Source organism: Ahaetulla prasina, chromosome 16 (assembly GCF_028640845.1).
Source record: "Ahaetulla prasina isolate Xishuangbanna chromosome 16, ASM2864084v1, whole genome shotgun sequence".
Lineage (NCBI taxonomy): Eukaryota > Metazoa > Chordata > Lepidosauria > Squamata > Colubridae > Ahaetulla > Ahaetulla prasina.
In genome coordinates, this window is record NC_080554.1 from 1,043,611 (window position 1) to 1,071,193 (window position 27,583).

Genomic DNA, 27,583 nt, shown 5'->3' on the forward strand with positions numbered 1-27,583 from the left:
TATTCCAGTTTTTCCCCCTTTGTTTTGTCTATCAGTCTTGGGCAGAACGTAAAAAACAAACTGAATTATTATGTTTAAGACAGCAAAACTTGTGTCAGCAAACCTGGTCTTCAAACCGCACTTTTTTTTTTTTGCAGTTTTTCTGAGTTCACATGCAATACTAAGGCAAACCAATTATTTTATGCGTTTTGTAGGAAAAAGGAAGCTCATCTTAGCTGTGAGCTTCATTGACAAAGAAGGAATAAAAGAAGGAATGAAGAAATAGGAAAATAAAGAAAACCGTATTATATTTTCTGCCTGCCATTCTCAAGAGATCTCCCCTAAAAGCAATCTTCGGCATTTTCAGCTCCTTCTCTCCCCTTCCCAACTTTGGGTAAATGTTTAACTGAGAGAGACAAAAAGTTCACATGGACTTACTTAGACACGAAGCCAGTCGGACGCTGTAGCCCCAGTAAAGGCCAGAAACGGTGCGGGGACTTTGAGACGATACAACAACACCTTTCTGTTTTTTGCTCTCTGAAAGAGAAAGGCGTCGTGGCCGGTCAGAAGTTTTGATTTTGAGTTTCTAAGTCGAGAGGAGGACTTGTCGAACCGTACCTGCGTTCTGCTTCTCATCCAGGCGCACGGTGACGCGAAGACCCTCTTCCAATTGCTTATCTATCTGGACCTCCTGTAGGAAAACAGCACCAGCCTGGAGCATCACTTAGTCTGGGGAGAGCAGTCAAACCAACTGGTCTGTCTGTCTGTCCATCGATCCTTCCATCCATGTCCCTCCCTCCCTCCCATCTGTCTGTCCATCCATCCATCCATGTCTGTCTCTCTCTCTCCCTATCTGTGATCAATCATCTCTCTCAATCCATCTATCCATTCATGTCATCTCTCCAGCCAGACATCTGTCTATCCATGTCATCTGTCTGTCCAACCAACCAGTTACAGCCCGTAAGCTCCTCCCACTCGGCCAGCCATTGGCCGAGCAGCTGCCCCGTTACAGAAGGTTCCCCATTCGTCTCGAAGGGCGGGGGGAAAGAAGGTGGACGGGGCAGCCAAAGCTCAGTTATTCTGACCCGGTTCGCCCTCCATAAATTACCTTCCGCATCCCACAGTTCACGAAAGACCCTCGGCCAGGCTTGGTGGGGTGGGCCACAACGACCCCTTCCCGATACTCCGACTCCTCGTCCATTCGGACATGGTGTGGACTGTCCAGAGGGTTCAAGAGCCCTGAAATTATACATGTGTAGCCAGAAATGTTTAATTTTAATTTTTTTTAAAAAAAAATAAAATTTTTAATTTTAAAAATTAAAAAGACATTTCTGCAAAATAAAGGCAATTTCCTGGAACTACCCTGAGGTAAGATGGGCAGCCAAATAAATTCAATAAAGAAATAAATAAATCCCGCAGCCCCATGATCATGTCTTGCAATGTTTTATGCCAGCTGGGGAATTCTGGGAGCTGAAGTCCACAGCTTTGAAGTAACTGAATTTGGGTAACACTAATTGAGGAATTATTTTATAAATATATGTATATTACAATATAAAATAATATAATAATTATTTTTTAAATATAATAATTCAGTGGCTAAAACGCTGAGCTTGTCGACTGAAAGGTCGGCAGTTCAGCGGTTCGAATCCCTAGTGCCGCGTAACGGGGTGAGCTCCCGTGACATGCCCCAGCTTCTGCCAACCTAGCAGTTCGAAAGCATGTAAAAAATGCAAGTAGAAAAATAGGGACCGCCTTGGGTGGGAAGGTAACAGCGTTCCGTGTGCCTTTGACGCTGAGTCATGGCGGCCACATGACCACGTAGATGTCTTCGGACAACGCTGGCTCTTCAGCTTTGAAACGCAGATGAGCACCGCCCCCCAGAGTTGGGAACGACTAGCACATATGTGCGAGGGGAACCTTTACCTTTACCTAATTGAGGAAATGGGAATCTAGGACTTACCAGCAAATTGCAGGTCTGGATGTTTGGGGAAAAAAGACTTCCTTAAATACCTGTTCACGAAAGAAGAACACAGAAGACCTGTTGCTTTTCTTAAGACAGCCGGGCAGGTAAAGCCCAATGCCAGTTTAAGCCATTAATGGATACACCTGGCACTTTCTTGGCTCAGTATGTATGTATGTATGTATGTATGTATGTATGTATGTATTTATTTATTTATTTATTTATTTATTTATCTATCGTATTTGTATACCGCCCTATCTCCCGAGGGACTCAGGGCGGTTCACAGGCAAGTAAAAACATATAAATTTTAAAAGTAAAAGATGAACGTGAGACTAAGCAGCAAAAGAGAGAGAGAAAGGGGGCAGGAAACAGAAAAGCAGCTATTGCTCACAGGCAAATAAGAAATTAAGATAAATTTCCAATTTTTTTTTAAAAAAAAAGATATACTTCTTGAATTCTGACTTCTAGTCCATGTTAGGCACGGACATCAGCTGGGTGACAGTGGGTCAGTCCATTTCGCTCAGCGCCAGCCCTCCTCACAGGGTTATTGTTATGGGGAGAAGCAAAGAAGGAAGGAATATTAGGAATGTTCGCTGCCTTGAGTTATTTATAAAAATAATAATAAGGGTGGGATATAAATAAATAGATGGGGGATGGATGGATGAAATGAGATGAGCTAGATAGAATAGTTGGATGGATGGATGGATAGAGATACTGTAGATATATACTGTAGATAGAGAGGTAGATAAATAAATAGATAGATAGATAGATAGATATACATAACAGGTAGAGATAGATGAGAGATAGATCAATAGATTGACGTTTAGATAGACAATTAGATAGATGATACATATAGATAGATAGATAGATAGATAGATGATAGAGAAATAAATGATAGAGAGATAGATGATAGATAGATACCATAGATAGATAGATACCATAGATAGACACCATAGATGATAGATAGATAGATAGATAGATAGATAGATAGATAGATAGATAGATACCATAGATAGATAGATACCATAGATAGACACCATAGATAGATAGACACCATAAATAGATAGATATAGATAGATAGATACTATAGACAAACACCATAGATAGACACCATAGATAGATAGATAGATAGATAGATAGATAGATAGATAGATAGATACCATAGATAGATAGATAGATAGATAGACACCATAGATAGACACCATAGATAGACACCATAGATAGATAGATAGATAGATAGATAGATACCATAGATAGACACCATAGATAGATAGATAGATAGATACCATAGATAGATAGATAGATACCATAGATAGACACCATAGATAGAAGATAGATAGATACCATAGACATCATAGATAGATAGATAGATAGATAGATAGATAGATAGATAGATACCATAGATAGACACCATAGATAGATAGATAGATAGATAGATAGATAGATAGATAGATAGATAGATAGATACCATAGATAGATAGATAGATACCATAGATAGACACCATAGATAGATAGATACCATAGATAGATACCATAGATAGATAGATACCATAGATAGACACCATAGATAGATAGACACCATAGATAGATAGATAGATAGATAGATAGATAGATAGATAGATATTTTTATTTGCCTGTACACCGCCCTGAGTCCTTCGGGAGAAGGGCGGTATAAAAATTTAATAAATGAAATGAAATGAAAATGATAGATAGATAGATAGATAGATAGATAGATAGATAGATACCGTAGATAGATACCATAGATAGATAGATACCATAGATAGATACCATAGATAGACACCATAGATAGATAGATACCATAGATAGACACCATAGATAGATATCATAGATAGACACCATAGATAGATAGATACCATAGATAGACACCATAGATAGATACCATAGATAGATAGATAGATAGATAGATACCATAGATTAGATACCATAGATAGATAGATACCATAGATAGACACCATAGATAGATAGATACCATAGATAGACACCATAGATAGATAGATAGATAGATAGATAGATAGATAGATAGATAGATAGATAGATAGATACCATAGATAGATAGATACCATAGATAGATACCATAGATAGATAGATACCATAGATAGACACCATAGATAGATACCATAGATAGACACCATAGATAGACAGCATAGATAGCTAGCTAGATAGATAGCTAGATAGCATAGATAGATACCATAGATAGATAGATACCGATAGATACCATAGATAGATAGATACCATAGATAGATACCATAGATAAATAGATACCATAGATAGACACCATAGATAGATAGATAGATAGATAGATAGATAGATAGATAGATAGATAGATAGATAGATAGATAGATAGATAGATAGATAGATAGATATGGATGGAAGATGGATGGAAGATGGATGGATGGATGGATAGATAGATATGGATGGATGGAAGATAGATAGATAGATAGATAGATAGATAGATAAATAGATACCATAGATAGATAGATACCATAGATAGACACCATTGTTGCTGTTGGTCTGCAACAATTATTTGTTGTCCTAGGTTCCCTGTTAATGTTGTCCTGGGTTCCCGCAGGAACGGGTCTCAGCCCTCACTGAGACAATTTAGTGGGTCCTCGCAAGGACGAAAGAAGCCAAATAAAAGACACCACACCAGGAGTTCTTCAAAATGAGAGAGTACGAAGAAAGGGTTGTAAAAAGAGCTTCCCCTTAGATCGCAACAGTCTCTTTTATTATGCAGTTTTAGCAGGGAGGGGTAACTACAGCAATGAGGGAATTAGCATATAGAAACTTAGCTATACCAATCAGCAAGCGTTTAGAGTATACGTATTAGCAAAATACCACATGGTTTTCAGGAAATCATGCATTTTACCTGAATCGAAACCCAACTCAGGAATGTAAAACTAACTCAGGGAAAGTTGGGGGCCCAATTCAGGGAGAGCAAAACTATGCATCTAACTCAGGAATGTTCAGCGGAATAGAAACCTAATTCAGGGAAAGACTATTAATCATGTCTGTCATGTAGCACTGAAAAAGGTCAAATCAAGTTCTCCCGGCTGTGAGGCCTAAGAAAGCCTGAACCAATGATATATCCATACACCATGATACCATAGATAAATACCATAGATAGATAGATACTGTTAAGTTTGGGTATTGACGAGGCAGGAGACCAGGTTAGTGACAACAGCTCTTTAATATAGTGTGACCCAGCAAAACTCTGGAGAAAAACCTCTCCTTATATACACTTCAGCCTGAGGCTGCATCCAATCAGAACCGAGATATTTCCCGCCTAAAACTCCCGCCAAAACTTACAGTAATACATTACACTCCTTCCCTCCCAGAAGGCACTTTGCCAATATTTGCATATTACTTCTCTACGTAGTCCTGCAGGTACGTGGGGCGTCTCCTGACTCTCCCGGACCTGCGCAGTTCACTTTCTGGAGTTGAGTCGAGCTTGCCGGAGGGACTTTTCGTTCCTCTGAGCTCCTCCTCCCGGCCATCCGGCCCTGGATTATTCGCCGGCTCGGACCTGCTGTCCTCTAGAGGGACCGGAGGGTGTCGCTGGACCTCGCCTGACTCAGATAAGTCTCTGTTTGGTTCTTTGCTTACGCTTTCTGTTTGTTCTTGGCTCCAGTCAGCTGTGGGGTTAATTAAATCATAGTCAGGGCTGTTCTCGCCTAATTCTGCCTTATCGCTCAATCTGTTTCTTAATTGATCTATGTGGCGCCTCCAGATTCTGCCATCGTCTAGTTCCACTAGATAAGATTTGGGGCCCGTTTTGTCTATGACTATCCCCCTCTTCCAGTTAGGGCCGTCGCTGTAATTATGTGCCCACACCGAGTCTCCTATGTTTAACTCTCGGATTCTATCTGGTTTTGTTTTGAACCCGTCCTGCACGTAGTTCGGTGTAGCCGGTCTAGCGGGCACCGTAGCTTCCGCCCCATTAATAGCTCGGCTGGGCTGCGGCGGTGGCCACACAGGGGTCCTGTGTTGGACGGTTAGGAATGCGCCGATTTGTGCCTGCCAATCGCCGGGCCGCTTCGTGATAGCGCTTCTTCGCACTCCGGACAAAGCGTTCACCAAGGCCGTTCGACGCAGGGTGGAACGGCGCTGAGAGGGCATGTCGGATGCCCTCTTCAGCCAGGTACCCTTCAAATAATGCTGCGGTGAACTGTGGGCCGTTATCGGACACGAGGGTGTCCGGTAGCCCGTGCGTGGCGAAAAGGTGTTTTAGTGCTGAGATGACAGCTCCCGCGGTTGTGGATTTCATTAGGATGATCTCCAGCCATTTGGAGAATGCATCCACCACAATTAGAAATGTTTGGCCGTGGAAGGGCGGCAAAATCAATGTGTATGCGGGACCAAGGGCCTTGGGGTTTCTCCCACTCCAAAACTGGGGCCGTAGGTGGTAGTGGTCTGGATTCCTGACATACTTGGCATCGGCCAACCCTGTCACTGATTTCCCTGTCCATTAGGGGCCACCAGACATAGCTCCTAGCCAAACCCTTCATCCTTACAATTCCTGGGTGACCCTCATGCAGGAGTTCCAGAACTTTTTTTCTCAGCTTCTCTGGAACTACCACCCTATCCCCCCAGAGCAGGCACCCCCCTTGCACAGACAATTCCCCTTTTTTCTTTACAATTTCCTTGAAACGTCCGCCCGGCGCAGCGGGCCATCCCCTTTGAACCCAACTGATTACAGTCCTTAAAACAACGTCCCGGTAGGAGGCCCGAGCCACTTCCTGCGATGTGACTGGCCCCGAGTCCAAAGAGTCAATTAGTAGAACGGGTGTGCCCGGGGTGGGGTCCTCGATTTCCCCTGGCAATGGGCATCTGCTCAATGCGTCCGCATGCCCCAGCTCCTTTCCAGGCCGATGCTGCAGCTTGTAGGAGTATGCGGTCAAAACTAGTCCATCTGGTCAGTCTAGGTGAGAGTGCTACTGGCGTTGGGCGGTCGCCAGCCAGTAACCCCAATAGCGGTCTGTGATCAGTAACAATTTCGAAATCACGCCCAAAAACGTATTCGTGAAATTTTTTCACCCCTGACACTATTGCGAGCCTCCTTATCTAGCTGGCTGTAATTCCTTTCAGCCGGGGACATCGTTCGTGAATAGAACGCTATAGGGGCTTCAGTGCCGTTTGGGAGTCTGTGGCTAAGTACCGCTCCTACTCCATAGGGGGACGCATCACAAACCAATACTAATGGCAGTCTGTTGTTGTATTGTATTAACAGGCTATCGCTTGATAGCAAACTTTTTACTGCCTCAAATGCCCTATTCTCTGACTTCCCCCACGACCAAACAGTGTTTTTTCCAAGTAATTTATGCAGCGTTCAGCAAGGCCGTTCGACGAGGGTGGAACGGCGCTGAGAGGCATGTCGGATGCCCTCTTCAGCCAGGTACCCTTCAAATAATGCTGCGGTGAACTGTGGGCGTTATCGGACACGAGGGTGTCCGGTAGCCGTGCGTGGCGAAAAGGTGTTTTAGTGCTGAGATGACAGCTCCGCGGTTGTGGATTTCATTAGGATGATCTCCAGCCATTTGGAGAATGCATCCACCACAATTAGAAATGTTTGGCCGTGGAAGGGCGGCAAAATCAATGTGTATGCGGGACCAAGGGCCTTGGGGTTTCTCCCACTCCAAAACTGGGGCCGTGGGTGGTAGTGGTCTGGATTCCTGACATACTTGGCATCGGCCAACCCTGTCACTGATTTCCTGTCCATTAGGGGCCACCAGACATAGCTCCTAGCCAAACCCTTCATCCTTACAATTCCTGGGTGACCCTCATGCAGGAGTTCCAGAACTTTTTCTCAGCTTCTCTGGAACTACCACCCTATCCCCCAGAGCAGGCACCCCTTGCACAGACAATTCCCTTTTTCTTTACAATTCCTTGAAACGCGCCGAGAGCGGGCCATCCCTTTGAACCCAACTGATTACAGTCCTTAAAACAACGTCCCGGTAGGAGGCCGAGCCACTTCCTGCGATGTGACTGGCCCCGAGTCCAAAGAGTCAATTAGTAGAACGGTGTGCCCGGGTGGGGTCCTCGATTTCCCTGGCAATGGGCATCTGCTCAATGCGTCCGCATGCCCCAGCTCCTTTCCAGGCCGATGCTGCAGCTTGTAGGAGTATGCGGTCAAAAAATAGTCCATCTGGTCAGTCTAGGTGAGAGTGCTACTGGCGTTGGGCGGTCGCCAGCCAGTAACCCCAATAGCGGTCTGTGATCAGTAACAATTTCAAATCACGCCCAAAACGTATTCGTGAAATTTTTCACCCCTGACACTATTGAGAGCCTCCTATCTAGCTGGCTGTAATTCCTCTCAGCCGGGACATCGCTCGTGAATAGAACGCTATAGGGCTTCAGTGCCGTTTGGGAGTCTGTGGCTAAGTACCGCTCCTACTCCATAGGGGACGATCACAAACCAATACTAACGGCAGTCTGTTGTTGTATTGTATTAACAGGCTATCGCTTGATAGCAAACTTTTACTGCCTCAAATGCCCTATTCTCTGACTTCCCCACGACCAAACAGTGTTTTTCCAAGCAATTTATGCAGCGGTTCAGCAACGGTTGCCTTGTCTTTTAAAAACACGGCGTAAAGTTTACCAGACCCAGGAAAGCCTGGAGTTCTGTCTTGTTTTTGGGTGCTGGGGCTCTCTTTATCGCCTTGACTTTGCTCTCAGTGGGTGAATCCTTTTTGTCTATTCTATAGCCCAAAATTCAACAGATTCGACCCCTATCTGACACTTGCTTGCTTTGACTTTTAATCCTGCCGACCTAAAATGGCCAAAACTTTCCTTAATCGCTTCCCCAGTTCTCTTAAATCTTCCCTGATACCAACACATCATCGAAATAGGGTACGACTCGGTAACCCTTGTAGGAGCCGCTCCATCAAATTTTGGAATAGCCCGGGCCACACTCACCCGAACTGTAACCGGGTGCACTTAAAGGCACCCGGTGCGTTACAATGGTCTGGGCCTCAGCTGTGCTAGCATCTACGGGTAGCTGTTGGTACGCTTGTGCCAAGTCTAATTTGGCGAAAACTTGTCCGTGTCCTAGTGAGTGCAATAAGTGTTGCACTACTGGAACTGGGTAGGCGCTTTTGCAATGCTTTGTTCAAGGTAGCCTTGTAATCAGCGCAAATTCTTATGGACCCGTCTGGTTTTATAGGGTGACGATTGGCGTCTCCCATTTGGCATGGTCAACTGGCACTAGTATCCCTGGCTGACTAATTTATCTAACTCTTTGTCGATTTTAGGTTTGAGTGCAAAAGGAACCCTCCTTGCCTTTAACCTAATGGGAGCTATTTGGGGTCTAAATTGAAGGAGATAGGGGTCCCTTGTACTTGCCTAAACGGTCCTCGAATCGTCTGCGAATTCCTCCAGTAGGGCGTTTTGCAGGTTGCATCCGCTCGGTGGGCGCCAGTCACCCCATTCCCAACGCCTGAACCAGTCTAGCCCCAGCAAGCTTGGCAAGGTTCCTCGACTAACGTGATGGGCAGGGTCTTTTCGTATGTCCCGTACTTGACCTCGACGGTCGTTGTCCTCGAACAGGGATGCGGTTGCCCTGGTAATCCTGCACCCGGGCCGTTGTTTCTGTAGCTTGCGCTTTGCGATGTCGGCAAGGCTTTCACAAAAGTGTCCCAGGACATGATTGTGATAGCTGATCCTGTGTCTACTTCCAGTCGGCACGGTACGCCTTCAATTGTCGGGTTTGTGAAGATCTTTTCTTCGATGCGGGTAGCTGCGTGGTCTATGGTAACAGTCATTCGGTTTGACTTCGCTCTTTCTTTCCTGGCCAATCGCGGGTCGCCTCGCCGATCTCGCGCTCTGATTGGCTGGTTTGAAATTTCGGAATGTGGGGTTTGCATCTCTGACTCAGAGCCGCTCTGATTGGCCGATTTGAATTTTCGCGGAAGGTTGGGGTGCTCGGCAGACTTGAGCCAGGTGCCCTTCCTTTCACACCGCCGCAAATGGCGCCCCTGAACTTACATCTTTGGCGCTGATGTCGCCCGCAACTTCCGCATTCCTCCGGGTCTTCCTTGTCGATTTTCCGGTGTAGTGGACTTCTTCCTCCTCTTCGCTGGTTGACTCACGATAGGTTTCTTCGTGGTGGACTGTGCTCGGCTTTGCGCCCGCCATCGGCGTGAGTCGCTTTGTAAGGTGTCTGCTGCATGGTTGGACATCTCATGGGCTCTGGCTTCGTCCAGGCGTTTGCCAATGTCAGGTTGCTCTTGGCTAGCAACCGTCTCCTCAAACGGATGTCTCTGACCCCGTATAAGTTGTTCCAGCAGCTCTTCGTCCAGATCGCGGTACTGCAATGCTTGGAGGCTTGTCTCAGGGCTGCCATGTAGTCGCTGATAGACTCGCCTTCTTGTTGCCTCGCTCCCCAAACTCGTGCCGTCGAGCGTATTTGGGCGGGGCTGGTGCGTAGTGATTCTTCAGGAGGGTCTGAAGGGTCTGCCACGATACGGAGTGTAGCGGTGTTGGCTCCGCTAGGGCTTCTGACGGCGATGACTGCTGACCCACAGTGGCTTATGAAGTAAGCCCGTTTGCGGTTGTCGGAGACTCCTGTAGCTCGTTGCCTCCAGGAAACTTTCGAAACGGGTCATATATATTCCCCATGTCTCCTGGGCAGGGTCAAACGGAGTGGGTGGCGTGTAGCCGGTCATCGCTGCAATGGCCGTCACCTTGCTGGGTTTGATTCTCGTAGTGAGTTCAGCTCTGTTCTGGTGCTCTGCCTCAAGATCCCACCTTCGTCGCCAATGTTAAGTTTGGGTATTGACGAGGCAGGAGACCAGGTTAGTGACAACAGCTCTTTAATATAGTGTGACCCAGCAAAACTCTGGAGAAAAACCTCTCCTTATATACACTTCAGCCTGAGGCTGCATCCAATCAGAACCGAGATATTTCCCGCCTAAAACTCCCGCCAAAACTTACAGTAATACATTACAGATACCATAGATAGATACCATAGATAGACACCATAGATAGATAGATAAGATAGATAAATAGATACCATAGATAAATACCATAGATAGATACCATAGATAGATAGATACCATAGATAGACACCATAGATAGATAACCATAGATAGACACCATAGATAGATAGATACCATAGATACATTAGATACCATAGATAGGCACCATAGATAGATAAATACCATAGATACACACCCTAGATAGATAGATACCATAGATAGATACCATAGATAGACACCATAGATAGATAGATAGCATAGATACACACCATAGATAGATAGATAGATAAATAGATAGATAGATAGATAGATAGATAGATAGATAGATAGATAGATAGATAGATAGATAGATAGATACTGTTAAGTTCAATAAACACGGAGGAGCGTTGAATCAACAACTATGTTTTAATCTTAGAATGCTCTGTAACAGGCACGAACTGAACTAACGAAACTCTGACAGGAATGAATCTTTTCCCCTCAGCAAGACACAACTTTGCGAACTGTCAGACGGGGAGCCAATCACGACGCTCCCGGCTTCCCGCTTCTTCTGTTGCTTGCGTCTCAACCAATCAGACTGAGCGGTGTTTGGATTGGCTGAGACGCAGGACACAACAGATACCATAGATAGATAGATAGCATAGATAGATACCATAGATAGATAGATACCATAGATCGATACCATAGATAGATAGATACCATAGATAGATACCATAGATAGATAGATACCATAGATAGACACCATAGGTAGATAGACACCATAGATAGATAGATAGATAGATAGATAGATAGATAGATAGATAGATAGATAGATAGATAGATAGATAGATAGATACCATAGATAGATAGATACCATAGATAGACACTATAGATAGATAGATAGATAGATAGATAGATAGATAGATAGATAGATAGATACCATAGATAGACACCATAGATAGATAGATAGATAAGATAGATAGATAGATACCATAGATAGATACCATAGATAGATAGATACCATAGATAGATACCATAGATAGATAGATACCATAGATAGATAGATACCATAGATAGATAGATATCATAGATAGATAGATACCATAGATAGATACCATAGATAGATAGATACCATAGATAGATAGATACCATAGATAGATACCATAGATATAGATACCATAGATAGACACCATAGATAGATAGATAGATAGATAGATAGATAGATAGATAGATAGATAGATAGATATCATAGATAGACACCATAGATAGATAGATACCATAGATAGACACCATAGATAGATAGATACCATAGATACATTAGATACCATAGATAGACACCATAGATAGATAGATACCATAGATACACACCCTAGATAGATAGATACCATAGATAGATACCATAGATAGACACCATAGATAGATACCATAGATACACACCCTAGATAGATAGATACCATAGATACACACCCTAGATAGATAGATACCATAGATAGATACCATAGATAGACACCATAGATAGATAGATAGATAGATAGATAGATAGATAGATAGATAGATAGATAGATAGATAGATAGATAGATAGATAGATAGATAGATAGATAGATAGATAGATACTGTTAAGTTCAATAAACACGGAGGCGCGTTAAATCAACAACTATTCTTTAATCTTAGAATGCTCTCTAACAGGCACGAACTGAACTAACGAAACTCTGACAGGAATGAATCTTTTCCCCTCAGCAAGACACAACTTTGCGAACTGTCAGACGGGGAGCCAATCACGACGCTCCCGGCTTCCCGCTTCTTCTGTTGCTTGCGTCTCAACCAATCAGACTGAGCGGTGTTTGGATTGGCTGAGACGCAGGACACAACAGATACCATAGATAGATAGATAGCATAGATAGATACCATAGATAGATAGATACCATAGATCGATACCATAGATAGATAGATACCATAGATAGATAGATACCATAGATAGATAGATACCATAGATAGATAGATATCATAGATAGATAGATACCATAGATAGATACCATAGATAGATAGATACCATAGATAGATAGATACCATAGATAGATACCATAGATATAGATACCATAGATAGACACCATAGATAGATAGATAGATAGATAGATAGATAGATAGATAGATAGATAGATAGATAGATAGATAGATAGATATCATAGATAGACACCATAGATAGATAGATACCATAGATAGACACCATAGATAGATAGATACCATAGATACATTAGATACCATAGATAGACACCATAGATAGATAGATACCATAGATACACACCCTAGATAGATAGATACCATAGATAGATACCATAGATAGACACCATAGATAGATACCATAGATACACACCCTAGATAGATAGATACCATAGATACCATAGATAGACACCATAGATAGATAGATAGCATAGATACACACCATAGATAGATAGATAGATAGATAGATAGATAGATAGATAGATAGATAGATAGATAGATAGATAGATAGATAGATAGATAGATAGATAGATACTGTTAAGTTCAATAAACACGGAGGCGCGTTAAATCAACAACTATTCTTTAATCTTAGAATGCTCTCTAACAGGCACGAACTGAACTAACGAAACTCTGACAGGAATGAATCTTTTCCCCTCAGCAAGACACAACTTTGCGAACTGTCAGACGGGGAGCCAATCACGACGCTCCCGGCTTCCCGCTTCTTCTGTTGCTTGCGTCTCAACCAATCAGACTGAGCGGTGTTTGGATTGGCTGAGACGCAGGACACAACAGATACCATAGATAGATAGATAGCATAGATACATACCATAGATAGATAGATACCATAGATAGACACCATAGATAGACACCAGAGATAGAGAGATAGATACCATAGATCGATACCATAGATAGATAGATACCATAGATAGACACCATAGATAGATAGATACCATAGATAGATAGATACCATAGATAGATACCATAGATAGATAGATACCATAGATAGACACCATAGATAGATAGATACCATAGATAGATACCATAGATATAGATACCATAGATAGACACCATAGATAGATAGATAGATAGATAGATAGATGGATAGATAGATACCATAGATAGACACCATAGATAGATAGATAGATAGATAGATAGATAGATAGATAGATAGATAGATAGATAGATAGATAGATCGATAGACACCATAGATAGATAGATACCATAGATAGATAGATACCATAGATACATACCATAGATAGATAGATACCATAGATAGACACCATAGATAGATAGACAGCATAGATAGATACCATAGATAGACAGCATAGATAGATACCATAGATAGATAGACACCATAGATAGATAGATACCATAGATAGATACCATAGATAGATAGATACCATAGATAGACACCATAGATAGATAGATACCATAGATAGATACCATAGATAGATAGATACCATAGATAGACACCATAGATAGATCGATAGATAGATCGATAGATAGATCGATAGATAGATCGATAGACACCATAGATAGATAGATACCATAGATAGATAGATACCATAGATAGATAGACACCACAGATAGATAGATACCATAGATAGATACCATAGATAGATAGATACCATAGATAGACACCATAGATAGATAGATACCATAGATACATTAGATACCATAGATAGACACCATAGATAGATAGATACCATAGATACACACCCTAGATAGATAGATACCATAGATAGATACCATAGATAGACACCATAGATAGATGGATAGCATAGATAGACACCATAGATAGATAGATAGATAGATAGATAGATAGATAGATAGATAGATAGATAGATAGATAGATACCATAGATAAATACCATAGACAGCATAGATAGATAAATAGATAGATAGATACCATAGATAGATACCATAGATAGATAGATACCATAGATAGACACCATAGATAGATACCATAGATAGATACCATAGATAGATAGATACCATAGATAGATACCATAGATATAGATACCATAGATAGACACCATAGATAGATAGATAGATAGATAGATAGATAGATAGATAGATAGATAGATAGATAGATAGATAGATGGATAGATAGATACCATAGATAGACACCATAGATAGATAGATAGATAGATAGATAGATAGATAGATAGATAGATAGATAGATAGATGATAGATAGACACCATAGATAGATAGATACCATAGATAGATACCATAGATAGATAGATACCATAGATAGATACCATAGATAGATACCATAGATAAATACCATAGACAGCATAGATAGATAAATAGATAGATAGATACCATAGATAGATAGATACCATAGATAGATAGATACCATAGATAGATAGATACCATAGATAGATACCATAGATAGATAGATACCATAGATAGACACCATAGATAGATAGATACCATAGATAGATACCATAGATAAATACCATAGATAGATAGATACCATAGATAGACACCATAGATAGATAGATAGATAGATAGATAGATAGATAGATAGATAGATAGATCGATAGACACCATAGATAGATAGATACCATAGATAGATACCATAGATAGATAGATACCATAGATACATTAGATACCATAGATAGACACCATAGATAGATACCATAGATACACAACCTAGATAGATAGATACCATAGATAGATACCATAGATAGACACCATAGATAGATAGATACCATAGATACACACCCTAGATAGATAGATACCATAGATAGATACCATAGATAGACACCATAGATAGATAGATAGCATAGATACACACCATAGATACACACCATAGATAGATAGATAGATAGATAGATAGATAGATAGATAGATAGATAGATAGATAGATAGATAGATAGATAGATACTGTTAAGTTCAATAAACACGGAGGCGCGTTAAATCAACAACTATTCTTTAATCTTAGAATGCTCTCTAACAGGCACGAACTGAACTAACGAAACTCTGACAGGAATGAATCTTTTCCCCTCAGCAAGACACAACTTTGCGAACTGTCAGACGGGGAGCCAATCACGACGCTCGGCTTCCGCTTCTTCTGTTGCTTGCGACTCAACCAATCAGACTGAGCGGTGTTTGGATTGGCTGAGACGCAGGACACAACAGATACCATAGATAGATAGATAGCATAGATACATACCATAGATAGATAGATACCATAGATAGACACCATAGATAGACACCAGAGATAGAGAGATAGATACCATAGATCGATACCATAGATAGATAGATAGATACCATAGATAGACACCATAGATAGATAGATACCATAGATAGATAGATACCATAGATAGATACCATAGATAGATAGATACCATAGATAGACACCATAGATAGATAGATACCATAGATAGATACCATAGATATAGATACCATAGATAGACACCATAGATAGATAGATAGATAGATAGATAGATGGATAGATAGATAGATACCATAGATAGACACCATAGATAGATAGATAGATAGATAGATAGATAGATAGATAGATAGATGATAGATAGATAGATAGATGATAGACACCATAGATAGATAGATACCATAGATAGATAGATACCATAGATACATACCATAGATAGATAGATACCATAGATAGACACCATAGATAGATAGACAGCATAGATAGATACCATAGATAGACAGCATAGATAGATACCATAGATAGATAGACACCATAGATAGATAGATACCATAGATAGATACCATAGATAGATAGATACCATAGATAGACACCATAGATAGATAGATACCATAGATAGATACCATAGATAGATAGATACCATAGATAGACACCATAGATAGATCGATAGATAGATCGATAGATAGATCGATAGATAGATCGATAGACACCATAGATAGATAGATACCATAGATAGATAGATACCATAGATAGATAGACACCACAGATAGATAGATACCATAGATAGATACCATAGATAGATAGATACCATAGATAGACACCATAGATAGATAGATACCATAGATACATTAGATACCATAGATAGACACCATAGATAGATAGATACCATAGATACACACCCTAGATAGAAAGATACCATAGATAGATACCATAGATAGACACCATAGATAGATAGATAGCATAGATACACACCATAGATAGATAGATAGATAGATAGATAGATAGATAGATAGATAGATAGATAGATAGATAGATAGATAGATACTGTTTTGTTGTTTTTTTTTGTTTACATTTATACCCCGCCCTTCTCCGAAGACTCAGGGCGGCTTACAATGTATAGGGCAAGTTCAATGTTAAGTTCAATAAACACGGAGGCGCGTTAAATCAACAACTATTCTTTAATCTTAGAATGCTCTCTAACAGGCACGAACTGAACTAACGAAACTCTGACAGGAATGAATCTTTTCCCCTCAGCAAGACACAACTTTGCGAACTGTCAAACGGGGAGCCAATCACGACGCTCCCGGCTTCCCGCTTGTTCTGTTGCTTGCGTCTCAACCAATCAGACTGAGCGGTGTTTGGATTGGCTGAGACGCAGGACACAACAGATACCATAGATAGATAGATAGCATAGATAGATAGATACCATAGATAGACACCATAGATAGATAGATACCATAGATAGACACCAGAGATAGAGAGATACCATAGATAGATACCATAGATAGATAGATACCATAGATAGACACCATAGGTAGATAGACACCATAGATAGATAGATACCATAGATAGATAGATACCATAGATAGATACCATAGATAGATAGATACCATAGATAGACACCATAGATAGATAGATACCATAGATAGATACCATAGATAGATAGATACCATAGATAGATACCATAGATATAGATACCATAGATAGACACCATAGATAGATAGATAGATAGATAGATAGATAGATAGATAGATAGATAGATAGATAGATAGATAGATACCATAGATAGACACCATAGATAGATAGATAGATAGATAGATAGATAGATAGATAGATAGAGAGATAGAGAGATAGAGAGATAGATCGATAGACACCATAGATAGATAGATACCATAGATAGATAGATACCATAGATAGATAGACACCATAGATAGATAGATACCATAGATAGATAGATACCATAGATAGATACCATAGATAGATAGATACCATAGATAGACACCATAGATAGATAGATACCATAGATAGACACCATAGATAGACACCATAGAGAGATAGATAGCATAGATACACACCATAGATAGATAGATAGATAGATAGATAGATAGATCGATAGACACCATAGATAGATAGATAGATACTGGTTGTTGTTTTTTTTTTGTTTACATTTATACCCCGCCCTTCTCCGAAGACTCAGGGCGGCTTACAATGTATAGGGCAAGTTCAATGTTAAGTTCAATAAACACGGAGGCGCGTTAAATCAACAACTATTCTTTAATCTTAGAATGCTCTCTAACAGGCACGAACTGAACTAACAAAACTCTGACAGGAATGAATCTTTTCCCCTCAGCAAGACACAACTTTGCGAACTGTCAGACGGGGAGCCAATCACGACGCTCCCGGCTTCCCGCTTCTTCTGTTGCTTGCGTCTCAACCAATCAGACTGAGCGGTGTTTGGATTGGCTGAGACGCAGGACACAACAGATACCATAGATAGATAGATAGCATAGATAGACACCATAGATAGATAGATACCATAGATAGAGAGATAGATACCATAGATAGATACCATAGATAGATAGATACCATAGATAGATACCATAGATAGATAGATACCATAGATAGACACCATAGGTAGATAGACACCATAGATAGATAGATAGATAGATAGATAGATAGATAGATAGATAGATAGATAGATAGATAGATAGATAGATAGATAGATAGATAGATAGATAGATAGATACTGTTAAGTTCAATAAACACGGAGGCGCGTTAAATCAACAACTATTCTTTAATCTTAGAATGCTCTCTAACAGGCACGAACTGAACTAACGAAACTCTGACAGGAATGAATCTTTTCCCCTCAGCAAGACACAACTTTTCGAACTGTCAGACGGGGAGCCAATCACGACGCTCCCGGCTTCCCGCTTCTTCTGTTGCTTGCGTCTTAACCAATCAGACTGAGCGGTGTTTGGATTGGCTGAGACGCAGGACACAACAGATACCATAGATAGATAGATAGCATAGATAGATACCATAGATAGATAGATACCATAGATAGACACCAGAGATAGAGAGATAGATACCATAGATAGATACCATAGATAGATAGATACCATAGATAGATACCATAGATAGATAGATACCATAGATAGACACCATAGATAGATAGATACCATAGATAGATACCATAGATAAATACCATAGATAGATAGATACCATAGATAGACACCATAGATAGATAGATAGATAGATAGATAGATAGATAGATAGATAGATAGATAGATAGATAGATAGATAGATAGATCGATAGACACCATAGATAGATAGATACCATAGATAGATACCATAGATAGATACCATAGATAGACACCATAGATAGATAGATACCATAGATAGACACCATAGATAGATAGATACCATAGATACATTAGATACCATAGATAGACACCATAGATAGATAGATACCATAGATACACAACCTAGATAGATAGATACCATAGATAGATACCATAGATAGACACCATAGATAGATAGATACCATAGATACACACCCTAGATAGATAGATACCATAGATAGATACCATAGATAGACACCATAGATAGATAGATAGCATAGATACACACCATAGATAGATAGATAGATAGATAGATAGATAGATAGATAGATAGATAGATAGATAGATAGATAGATAGATAGATAGATACTGTTAAGTTCAATAAACACGGAGGCGCGTTAAATCAACAACTATTCTTTAATCTTAGAATGCTCTCTAACAGGCACGAACTGAACTAACAAAACTCTGACAGGAATGAATCTTTTCCCCTCAGCAAGACACAACTTTGCGAACTGTCAGACGGGGAGCCAATCACGACGCTCCCGGCTTCCCGCTTCTTCTGTTGCTTGCGTCTCAACCAATCAGACTGAGCGGTGTTTGGATTGGCTGAGACGCAGGACACAACAGATACCATAGATAGATAGATAGCATAGATAGACACCATAGATAGATAGATACCATAGATAGAGAGATAGATACCATAGATAGATACCATAGATAGATAGATACCATAGATAGATACCATAGATAGATAGATACCATAGATAGACACCATAGGTAGATAGACACCATAGATAGATAGATAGATAGATAGATAGATAGATAGATAGATAGATAGATAGATACCATAGATAAATACCATAGACAGCATAGATAGATAAATAGATAGATAGATACCATAGATAGACACCATAGGTAGATAGACACCATAGATAGATAGATAGATAGATAGATAGATAGATAGATAGATAGATAGATAGATAGATAGATAGATACCATAGATAGATAGATACCATAGATAGACACCATAGATAGATAGATAGATAGATAGATAGATAGATAGATAGATAGATAGATAGATAGATCGATAGACACCATAGATAGATAGATACCATAGATAGATAGATACCAGATAGATAGATACCTTAGATAGATACCATAGATAGATAGATACCATAGATAGACACCATAGATAGATAGATACCATAGATAGATACCATAGATAGATAGATACCATAGATAGACACTATACATAGATAGATACCATAGATAGCCACCATAGATAGATAGACAGCATAGATAGATACCATAGACAGCATAGATAGATAGACACCCTAGATAGATAGATACCATAGATACACACCCTAGATAGATAGATACCATAGATAGATAGATACCATAGATACATTAGATACCATAGATAGATACCATAGATACACAACCTAGATAGATAGATACCATAGATAGATACCATAGATAGACACCATAGATAGATAGATACCATAGATACACACCCTAGATAGATAGATACCATAGATAGATACCATAGATAGACACCATAGATAGATAGATAGCATAGATACACACCATAGATAGATAGATAGATAGATAGATAGATAGATAGATAGATAGATAGATAGATAGATAGATAGATAGATAGATAGATAGATACTGTTAAGTTCAATAAACACGGAGGCGCGTTAAATCAACAACTATTCTTTAATCTTAGAATGCTCTCTAACAGGCACGAACTGAACTAACAAAACTCTGACAGGAATGAATCTTTTCCCCTCAGCAAGACACAACTTTGCGAACTGTCAGACGGGGAGCCAATCACGACGCTCCCGGCTTCCCGCTTCTTCTGTTGCTTGCGTCTCAACCAATCAGACTGAGCGGTGTTTGGATTGGCTGAGACGCAGGACACAACAGATACCATAGATAGATAGATAGCATAGATAGACACCATAGATAGATAGATACCATAGATAGAGAGATAGATACCATAGATAGATACCATAGATAGACAGATAGATACCATAGATAGATACCATAGATAGATAGATACCATAGATAGACACCATGGGTAGATAGACACCATAGATAGATAGATAGATAGATAGATGAATAGATAGATGAATAGATAGATAGATAGATACCATAGATAAATACCATAGACAGCATAGATAGATAAATAGATAGATAGATACCATAGATAGATACCATAGGTAGATAGACACCATAGATAGATAGATAGATAGATAGATAGATAGATAGATAGATAGATAGATAGATAGATAGATAGATACCATAGATAGATAGATACCATAGATAGACACCATAGATAGATAGATAGATAGATAGATAGATAGATAGATAGATAGATAGATAGATCGATAGACACCATAGATAGATAGATACCATAGATAGATAGATACCATAGATAGATAGATACCATAGATAGATACCATAGATAGATAGATACCATAGATAGACACCATAGATAGATAGATACCATAGATAGATACCATAGATAGATAGATACCATAGATAGACACCATAGATAGATAGATACCATAGATAGACACCATAGATAGATAGACAGCATAGATAGATACCATAGACAGCATAGATAGATAGACACCCTAGATAGATAGATACCATAGATACACACCCTAGATAGATAGATACCATAGATAGATACCATAGATAGACACCATAGATAGATAGATAGCATAGATACACACCATAGATAGATAGATAGATAGATAGATAGATAGATAGATAGATAGATAGATAGATAGATAGATACCATAGATAGACACCATAGATAGATAGATAGATACCATAGATAGATACCATAGATAGATAGATACCATAGATAGACACCATAGATAGATAGATACCATAGATAGACACCATAGGTAGATAGACACCATAGATAGATAGATAGATAGATAGATAGATAGATAGATAGATAGATAGATAGATAGATAGATAGATAGATAGATAGATACTGTTAAGTTCAATAAACACGGAGGCGCGTTAAATCAACAACTATTCTTTAATCTTAGAATGCTCTCTAACAGGCACGAACTGAACTAACGAAACTCTGACAGGAATGAATCTTTTCCCCTCAGCAAGACACAACTTTTCGAACTGTCAGACGGGGAGCCAATCACGACGCTCCCGGCTTCCCGCTTCTTCTGTTGCGTCTTAACCAATCAGACTGAGCGGTGTTTGGATTGGCTGAGACGCAGGACACAACAGATACCATAGATAGATAGATAGCATAGATAGATAAGATAGATAGATAGATACCATAGATAAATACCATAGATAGATACCATAGATAGATAGATACCATAGATAGATAGATAGATACCATAGATAGATACCATAGATAGACACCATAGATAGATAGACACCATAGATAGATAGATAGATAGATAGATAGATAGATAGATAGATAGATAGATAGATAGATAGATAGATAGATAGATAGATAGATAGATAGATAGATACCATAGATAGACACCATAGATAGATAGATAGATAGATAGATAGATAGATAGATAGATAGATAGATAGATAGATAGATACCATAGATAAATACCATAGATAGATAGATACCATAGATAGATACCATAGATAGACACCATAGATAGATAGATAAGATAGATAGATACCATAGATAAATACCATAGATAGATAGATACCATAGATAGACACCATAGATAGATAGATAAGATAGATAGATACCATAGATAAATACCATAGATACCATAGATAGATACCATAGAGAGATAGATACCATAGATAGATAGATAGATAGATAGATAGATAGATAGATAGATAGATAGATAGATAGATAGATAGATAGATAGATAGATACCATAGATAGATAGATACCATAGATAGACACCATAGATAGATAGATAGATAGATAGATAGATAGATAGATAGATAGATAGATAGATAGATACCATAGATAAATACCATAGATAGATAGATACCATAGATAGATACCATAGACACCATAGATAGATAGATAAGATAGATAGATAGATACCATAGATAAATACCATAGATAGATACCATAGATAGATAGATACCATAGATAGATAGATAGATACCATAGATAGATACCATAGATAGACAGATAGATTAGATACCATAGATAGACACCATAGATAGATAGATAGATAGATAGATAGATAGATAGATAGATAGATAGATAGATAGATAGATAGATAGATACCATAGATAGATCGATAGATACCATAGATAGATACCATAGATAGATACCATAGATAGATAGACAGATAGATTAGATACCATAGATAGACACCATAGATATATAGATATATAGATAGATAGATAGATAGATAGATAGATAGATAGATAGATAGATAGATAGACACCATAGATATAGATAGATACCATAGATAGATACCATAGATAGATAGACAGATAGATAGATAGACAGATAGATAGATAGATAGATAGACAGACAGACAGACAGACAGATAGATACCAGATAGATACCATAGATAGATAGATAGCAGAGCGAACAAGAAGCTAAAAGGCCACAAGGTCATGATTGTTTCGGCCCCTTTTCAACTGGACAGTCTTGGCAAGCTGACTTACTGTGGGCACTCCAGGTATTGAAGGATCCGGGCCAGCTGGACGCAGGGCTGGTCTTTGCCCTTGATCCCTTTGAACTCGCCTTCGATGGTCCTGAAAGGCAAGCCACAAAAGTCACCGAGTGCCTCGAACCGGCGACCCTTTTTTGTAAAAACGCGGCTTCTCGGCCAAAACATTGCTCGGCTGGAAAATCCACCCATCGTATCAACCCAGAGGGTGGCTTTTTTGCAACTGCATCCGGGGTGGCACAAAACAGAACGGAATGAAACGGAGGCCACCCCCTCCTTACTTGGAATTTTCTCCTTGTTCGTCAAACACCACAATTTCGTCCACGCAGAAGATGACGCAGGCGCGGGCTATTTGCCCAGCCAGATACGTCCTCAATTCAGGAGACTGCGCGTTACTCAGAATCGAGCCGGGAACAGCCACGCTGACTGTGTAGTGCCTCCCTAGGAAAGAAGGGGAGAATTTAGGAAAAAGTAATCCCAACTCACCCTCCCTCCCCAAAAGCATTCCTTTCCCTCCATCTGTCTTTCCTCTTTCTTCTGAACATACTTAATACTCCTTTCTCCTCCTATTTTCCCCACAACAACAGCCCTCTGAGGTGGGTTAGAAGAGGCACTGACCTCACATTCACCCAGCTAGTTTTCATCCCAAACTGGGAATAGAACTCTCTGTTTCCTGGTGATTGCACTAAAGTCACGCAGCTGGCTTTCTTGGCTAAGGCAGGACTAGAACTCACCACCTCCTGCCGATTGGGGTCAAGTCACCCAGTCAGCTTTCATGCCGAAGACGGGACTAGAACTCACCGTCACCTGACTTCTCTGCCAGCACCTTCATCACTGCCCCAAACTGACTCTCTTTATCTAATCTAATATTACTGTATTAATTGAGTTTCTGGGTTTGGGGCTGCTGATCTGTAAACTGATAAGAAAAGGATAAGCCACCAGAAGAAAAAGAAACCTAACTAGGCAGTGGTGAAATCCAAATTTTTTTACTACCGGTTCTGTGGGCGTGCCTTGGTGGGCGTGGTGTAGCTTGGTGGGCATGGCAGGGGAAAGATATTGCAAAATCTCCATTCCCACCCCACTCCAGGGGAAGGATATTGCAAAATCCCCATTCCCTCCCCACTCCTGGGGGAAGGATATTGCAAAATCTCCATTCCCCCTCCACTCTGGGGCCAGCCAGAATTGGTATTTGCCAGTTCTCCGAACTACTCAAAATTTCCACTACCGGTTCTCCAGAACCTGTCAGAACCTGCTGGATTTCACCCCTAGGTGAAATCACTAGGATTAACACTCAATCCACCATGCAATGAACATACACTCAACCACTCTTGGCCCAAACTGCCTGTCTTGACCTGATCTTTCTCGGTCTTCAATTCTAGTCTGATACCCAAAATAGATTTCCTGCATTTTGGCCACTACCTTTTTCCTCCGTCGGCTTTGCTCCTTCTCTCTCTTTCTCCATCCGCTCTCGGGCTCTCTCCTTCTCCAGCTTCTTCAACAGTTTTATCTCTTTCCATCGTTTCTTCTCTTCTTTTTCTAGAACAGAGAGAAAAGAAATTCGACATGGAAGAAACGGGCCCTCAAAGGCCATCAACATCACACTTTTGACCGTCACGTCGAGCAAACTAAACCAGATGTAGAATTGGATAACAGAATTGGACGATCAGATCTGACACATTTCCCACCTTTTTATTATAGATTTTAAAAGGAAAAATTCACTTATTCACACCGTAGTTTCTGGCTCTAAAGATTTTAGCCTTCTAGTTTTGCAACATAAATTTTATAGAACCTTTTAGCTCTTTTTTAAAAAAATATCTTTTAAAAATCAGTTCTTACTTTGCTGTTTCCATTTGCGCCAATCAACCTTTTCGTCTTTTCTCTAGAAAACAGTGCAGAGACTTGGTCAGTTTGGTAGACTAGCAAACCTGAGTTTCCAAATTGTTCCCTTTATTCTGCTTCCCAACTGCTTTTTTAATCCCTCCAAGACAGGGCTGCCTCTTCTTAATTGCTTTTCCAAGTATGGAAAACATGGATTTATTGTATTTCTGACTGATCTTTTGTTTACCATTTGAAGTCCTTTGAAAATCCCTGTTTTGCACACCTGCCTGGTGTAGAAAGCGAAAAACCTTGAAACCTTCCCCCCCCACACACCCAATCTGTTAAGACGGGTTTGCAAAACATGCTAGACCCAGGTTAAAAGAGCAAAAATATCAAATAATAAAGGCAGGATCAAATTGAATGAATGAATGAATGAATGGGAGAGAGGGAGGAAGGAGAAAGTAAGAGAGGAAGGGAAGGGGAAGAAGGGAAAGGGAGGAAGGAATGTTATAAATAAATGAATGGGGGTGTTATCATTACACGGGATGTCCAACTAAACAGGATGAAGTTTGGATGGAAATTAGGACCTATAAAGGGCCTGATCCACCCTTTATACCAGCGTAACCCTGGGTTCCCACAACCTTCCAATCCACTTTCGCTGCCTTGGGCTAAGGTATTGTGTGAACCCAGGATCACCCACCCCAAGCCCTAGAACCCCCCCCCTTTTTTTGCCTTTCACTGTGAATTGCATTGTGTTGGGGGGGGGGGTGCCCAAAGGGAGGCTCAGCCAATCTCACAGTACACACGTGTTGTACTCTTGACAATAAAAGGTTTCAACTGAACTGAATAGAATTGAACGGAAGCATCTCCCTGACTCACGGTGGCAAAACGAACTCGCCTTCTCCCTGCCTAAGCTCTTTCAACTGGGCCGACCATAAGGTCCATCATCCACGGCCGCCAGGGAGGCGGAGGGCAGTTAAAACCACCTCCAGGATGCAAATCCGTGCGACAGACTTCCCATCGTCCCCAGCAGGCAGAGGATAACCAGCCTCTCCATCAGGGCTGGTAAAGTTTGGCCAATCAACCAATCAAATCAATCAATCCAATCAAATCAATCAATCCAATCAATCAATCAAAATCCATTTTTGCAAATTCTCAGCAAAAAAAGGATTCAAGCGCCGGCATGCATCTCTTCGCCCAGCCAGCACCGCATGGAACCTCCCTGCCCAGGAACAGTCTACCTGCCCCAGGTGCAAAGAGCAGCAGCCCCCCCCCCGCCAATCCCTCCCGCGCCCCACGTGCACCTCCAGCACCCGCTTCGCCCCGCTCCGCTCCGCCATGTTGCGGCCAGCCAATCCCCGGCCGGCAACTTCCGGAGGCGGCCGCTGATTGGGTGGGGCGAGACGTAAGCCACAGACTGATGAAATATATAGAGGGGGCCATCCGGCTGCATATATGGGAATTGGTGAGATTGCTTTCTAACCTTTCCTCTTTTTTTTCTTTCTTTTCTTCTCTTTAACCCTCATTCCTTTCTTTAGAATAGAATAGAATAGAATAGAATAGAATAGAATAGAATAGAATAGAATAGAATAGAATAGAATAGAATTTTTATTGGCCAAGAGTGATTGGACACTCAAGGAATTTGTCTTGGTGCATACACTCTCAGTGTGCATAAAAGAAAAGA

The 27,583-nt window shown here is 40.4% G+C and overlaps 1 protein-coding gene across 1 annotated transcript in view; it reads right to left on the reverse strand.

Annotated features, from left to right (window-relative positions):
* SPOUT1 (SPOUT domain containing methyltransferase 1) overlaps positions 1 to 27,290 on the reverse strand; it is a 30,058-nt gene extending 2,768 nt beyond the window's left edge. Inside the window, exons 1-9 of the mRNA XM_058159172.1 lie at positions 27,204 to 27,290; positions 25,918 to 25,960; positions 25,501 to 25,617; positions 24,363 to 24,522; positions 24,077 to 24,166; positions 1,940 to 1,989; positions 1,088 to 1,218; positions 598 to 670; positions 418 to 516 (exon numbers count right to left, since the gene is read on the reverse strand). Coding sequence (XP_058015155.1) covers positions 418 to 516; positions 598 to 670; positions 1,088 to 1,218; positions 1,940 to 1,989; positions 24,077 to 24,166; positions 24,363 to 24,522; positions 25,501 to 25,617; positions 25,918 to 25,960; positions 27,204 to 27,239 — 799 coding nt within the window. The 5' untranslated portion in view covers positions 27,240 to 27,290. The remainder of the gene's footprint in view (positions 1 to 417; positions 517 to 597; positions 671 to 1,087; positions 1,219 to 1,939; positions 1,990 to 24,076; positions 24,167 to 24,362; positions 24,523 to 25,500; positions 25,618 to 25,917; positions 25,961 to 27,203) is intronic.
* Positions 27,291 to 27,583: the final 293 nt, after the last annotated feature.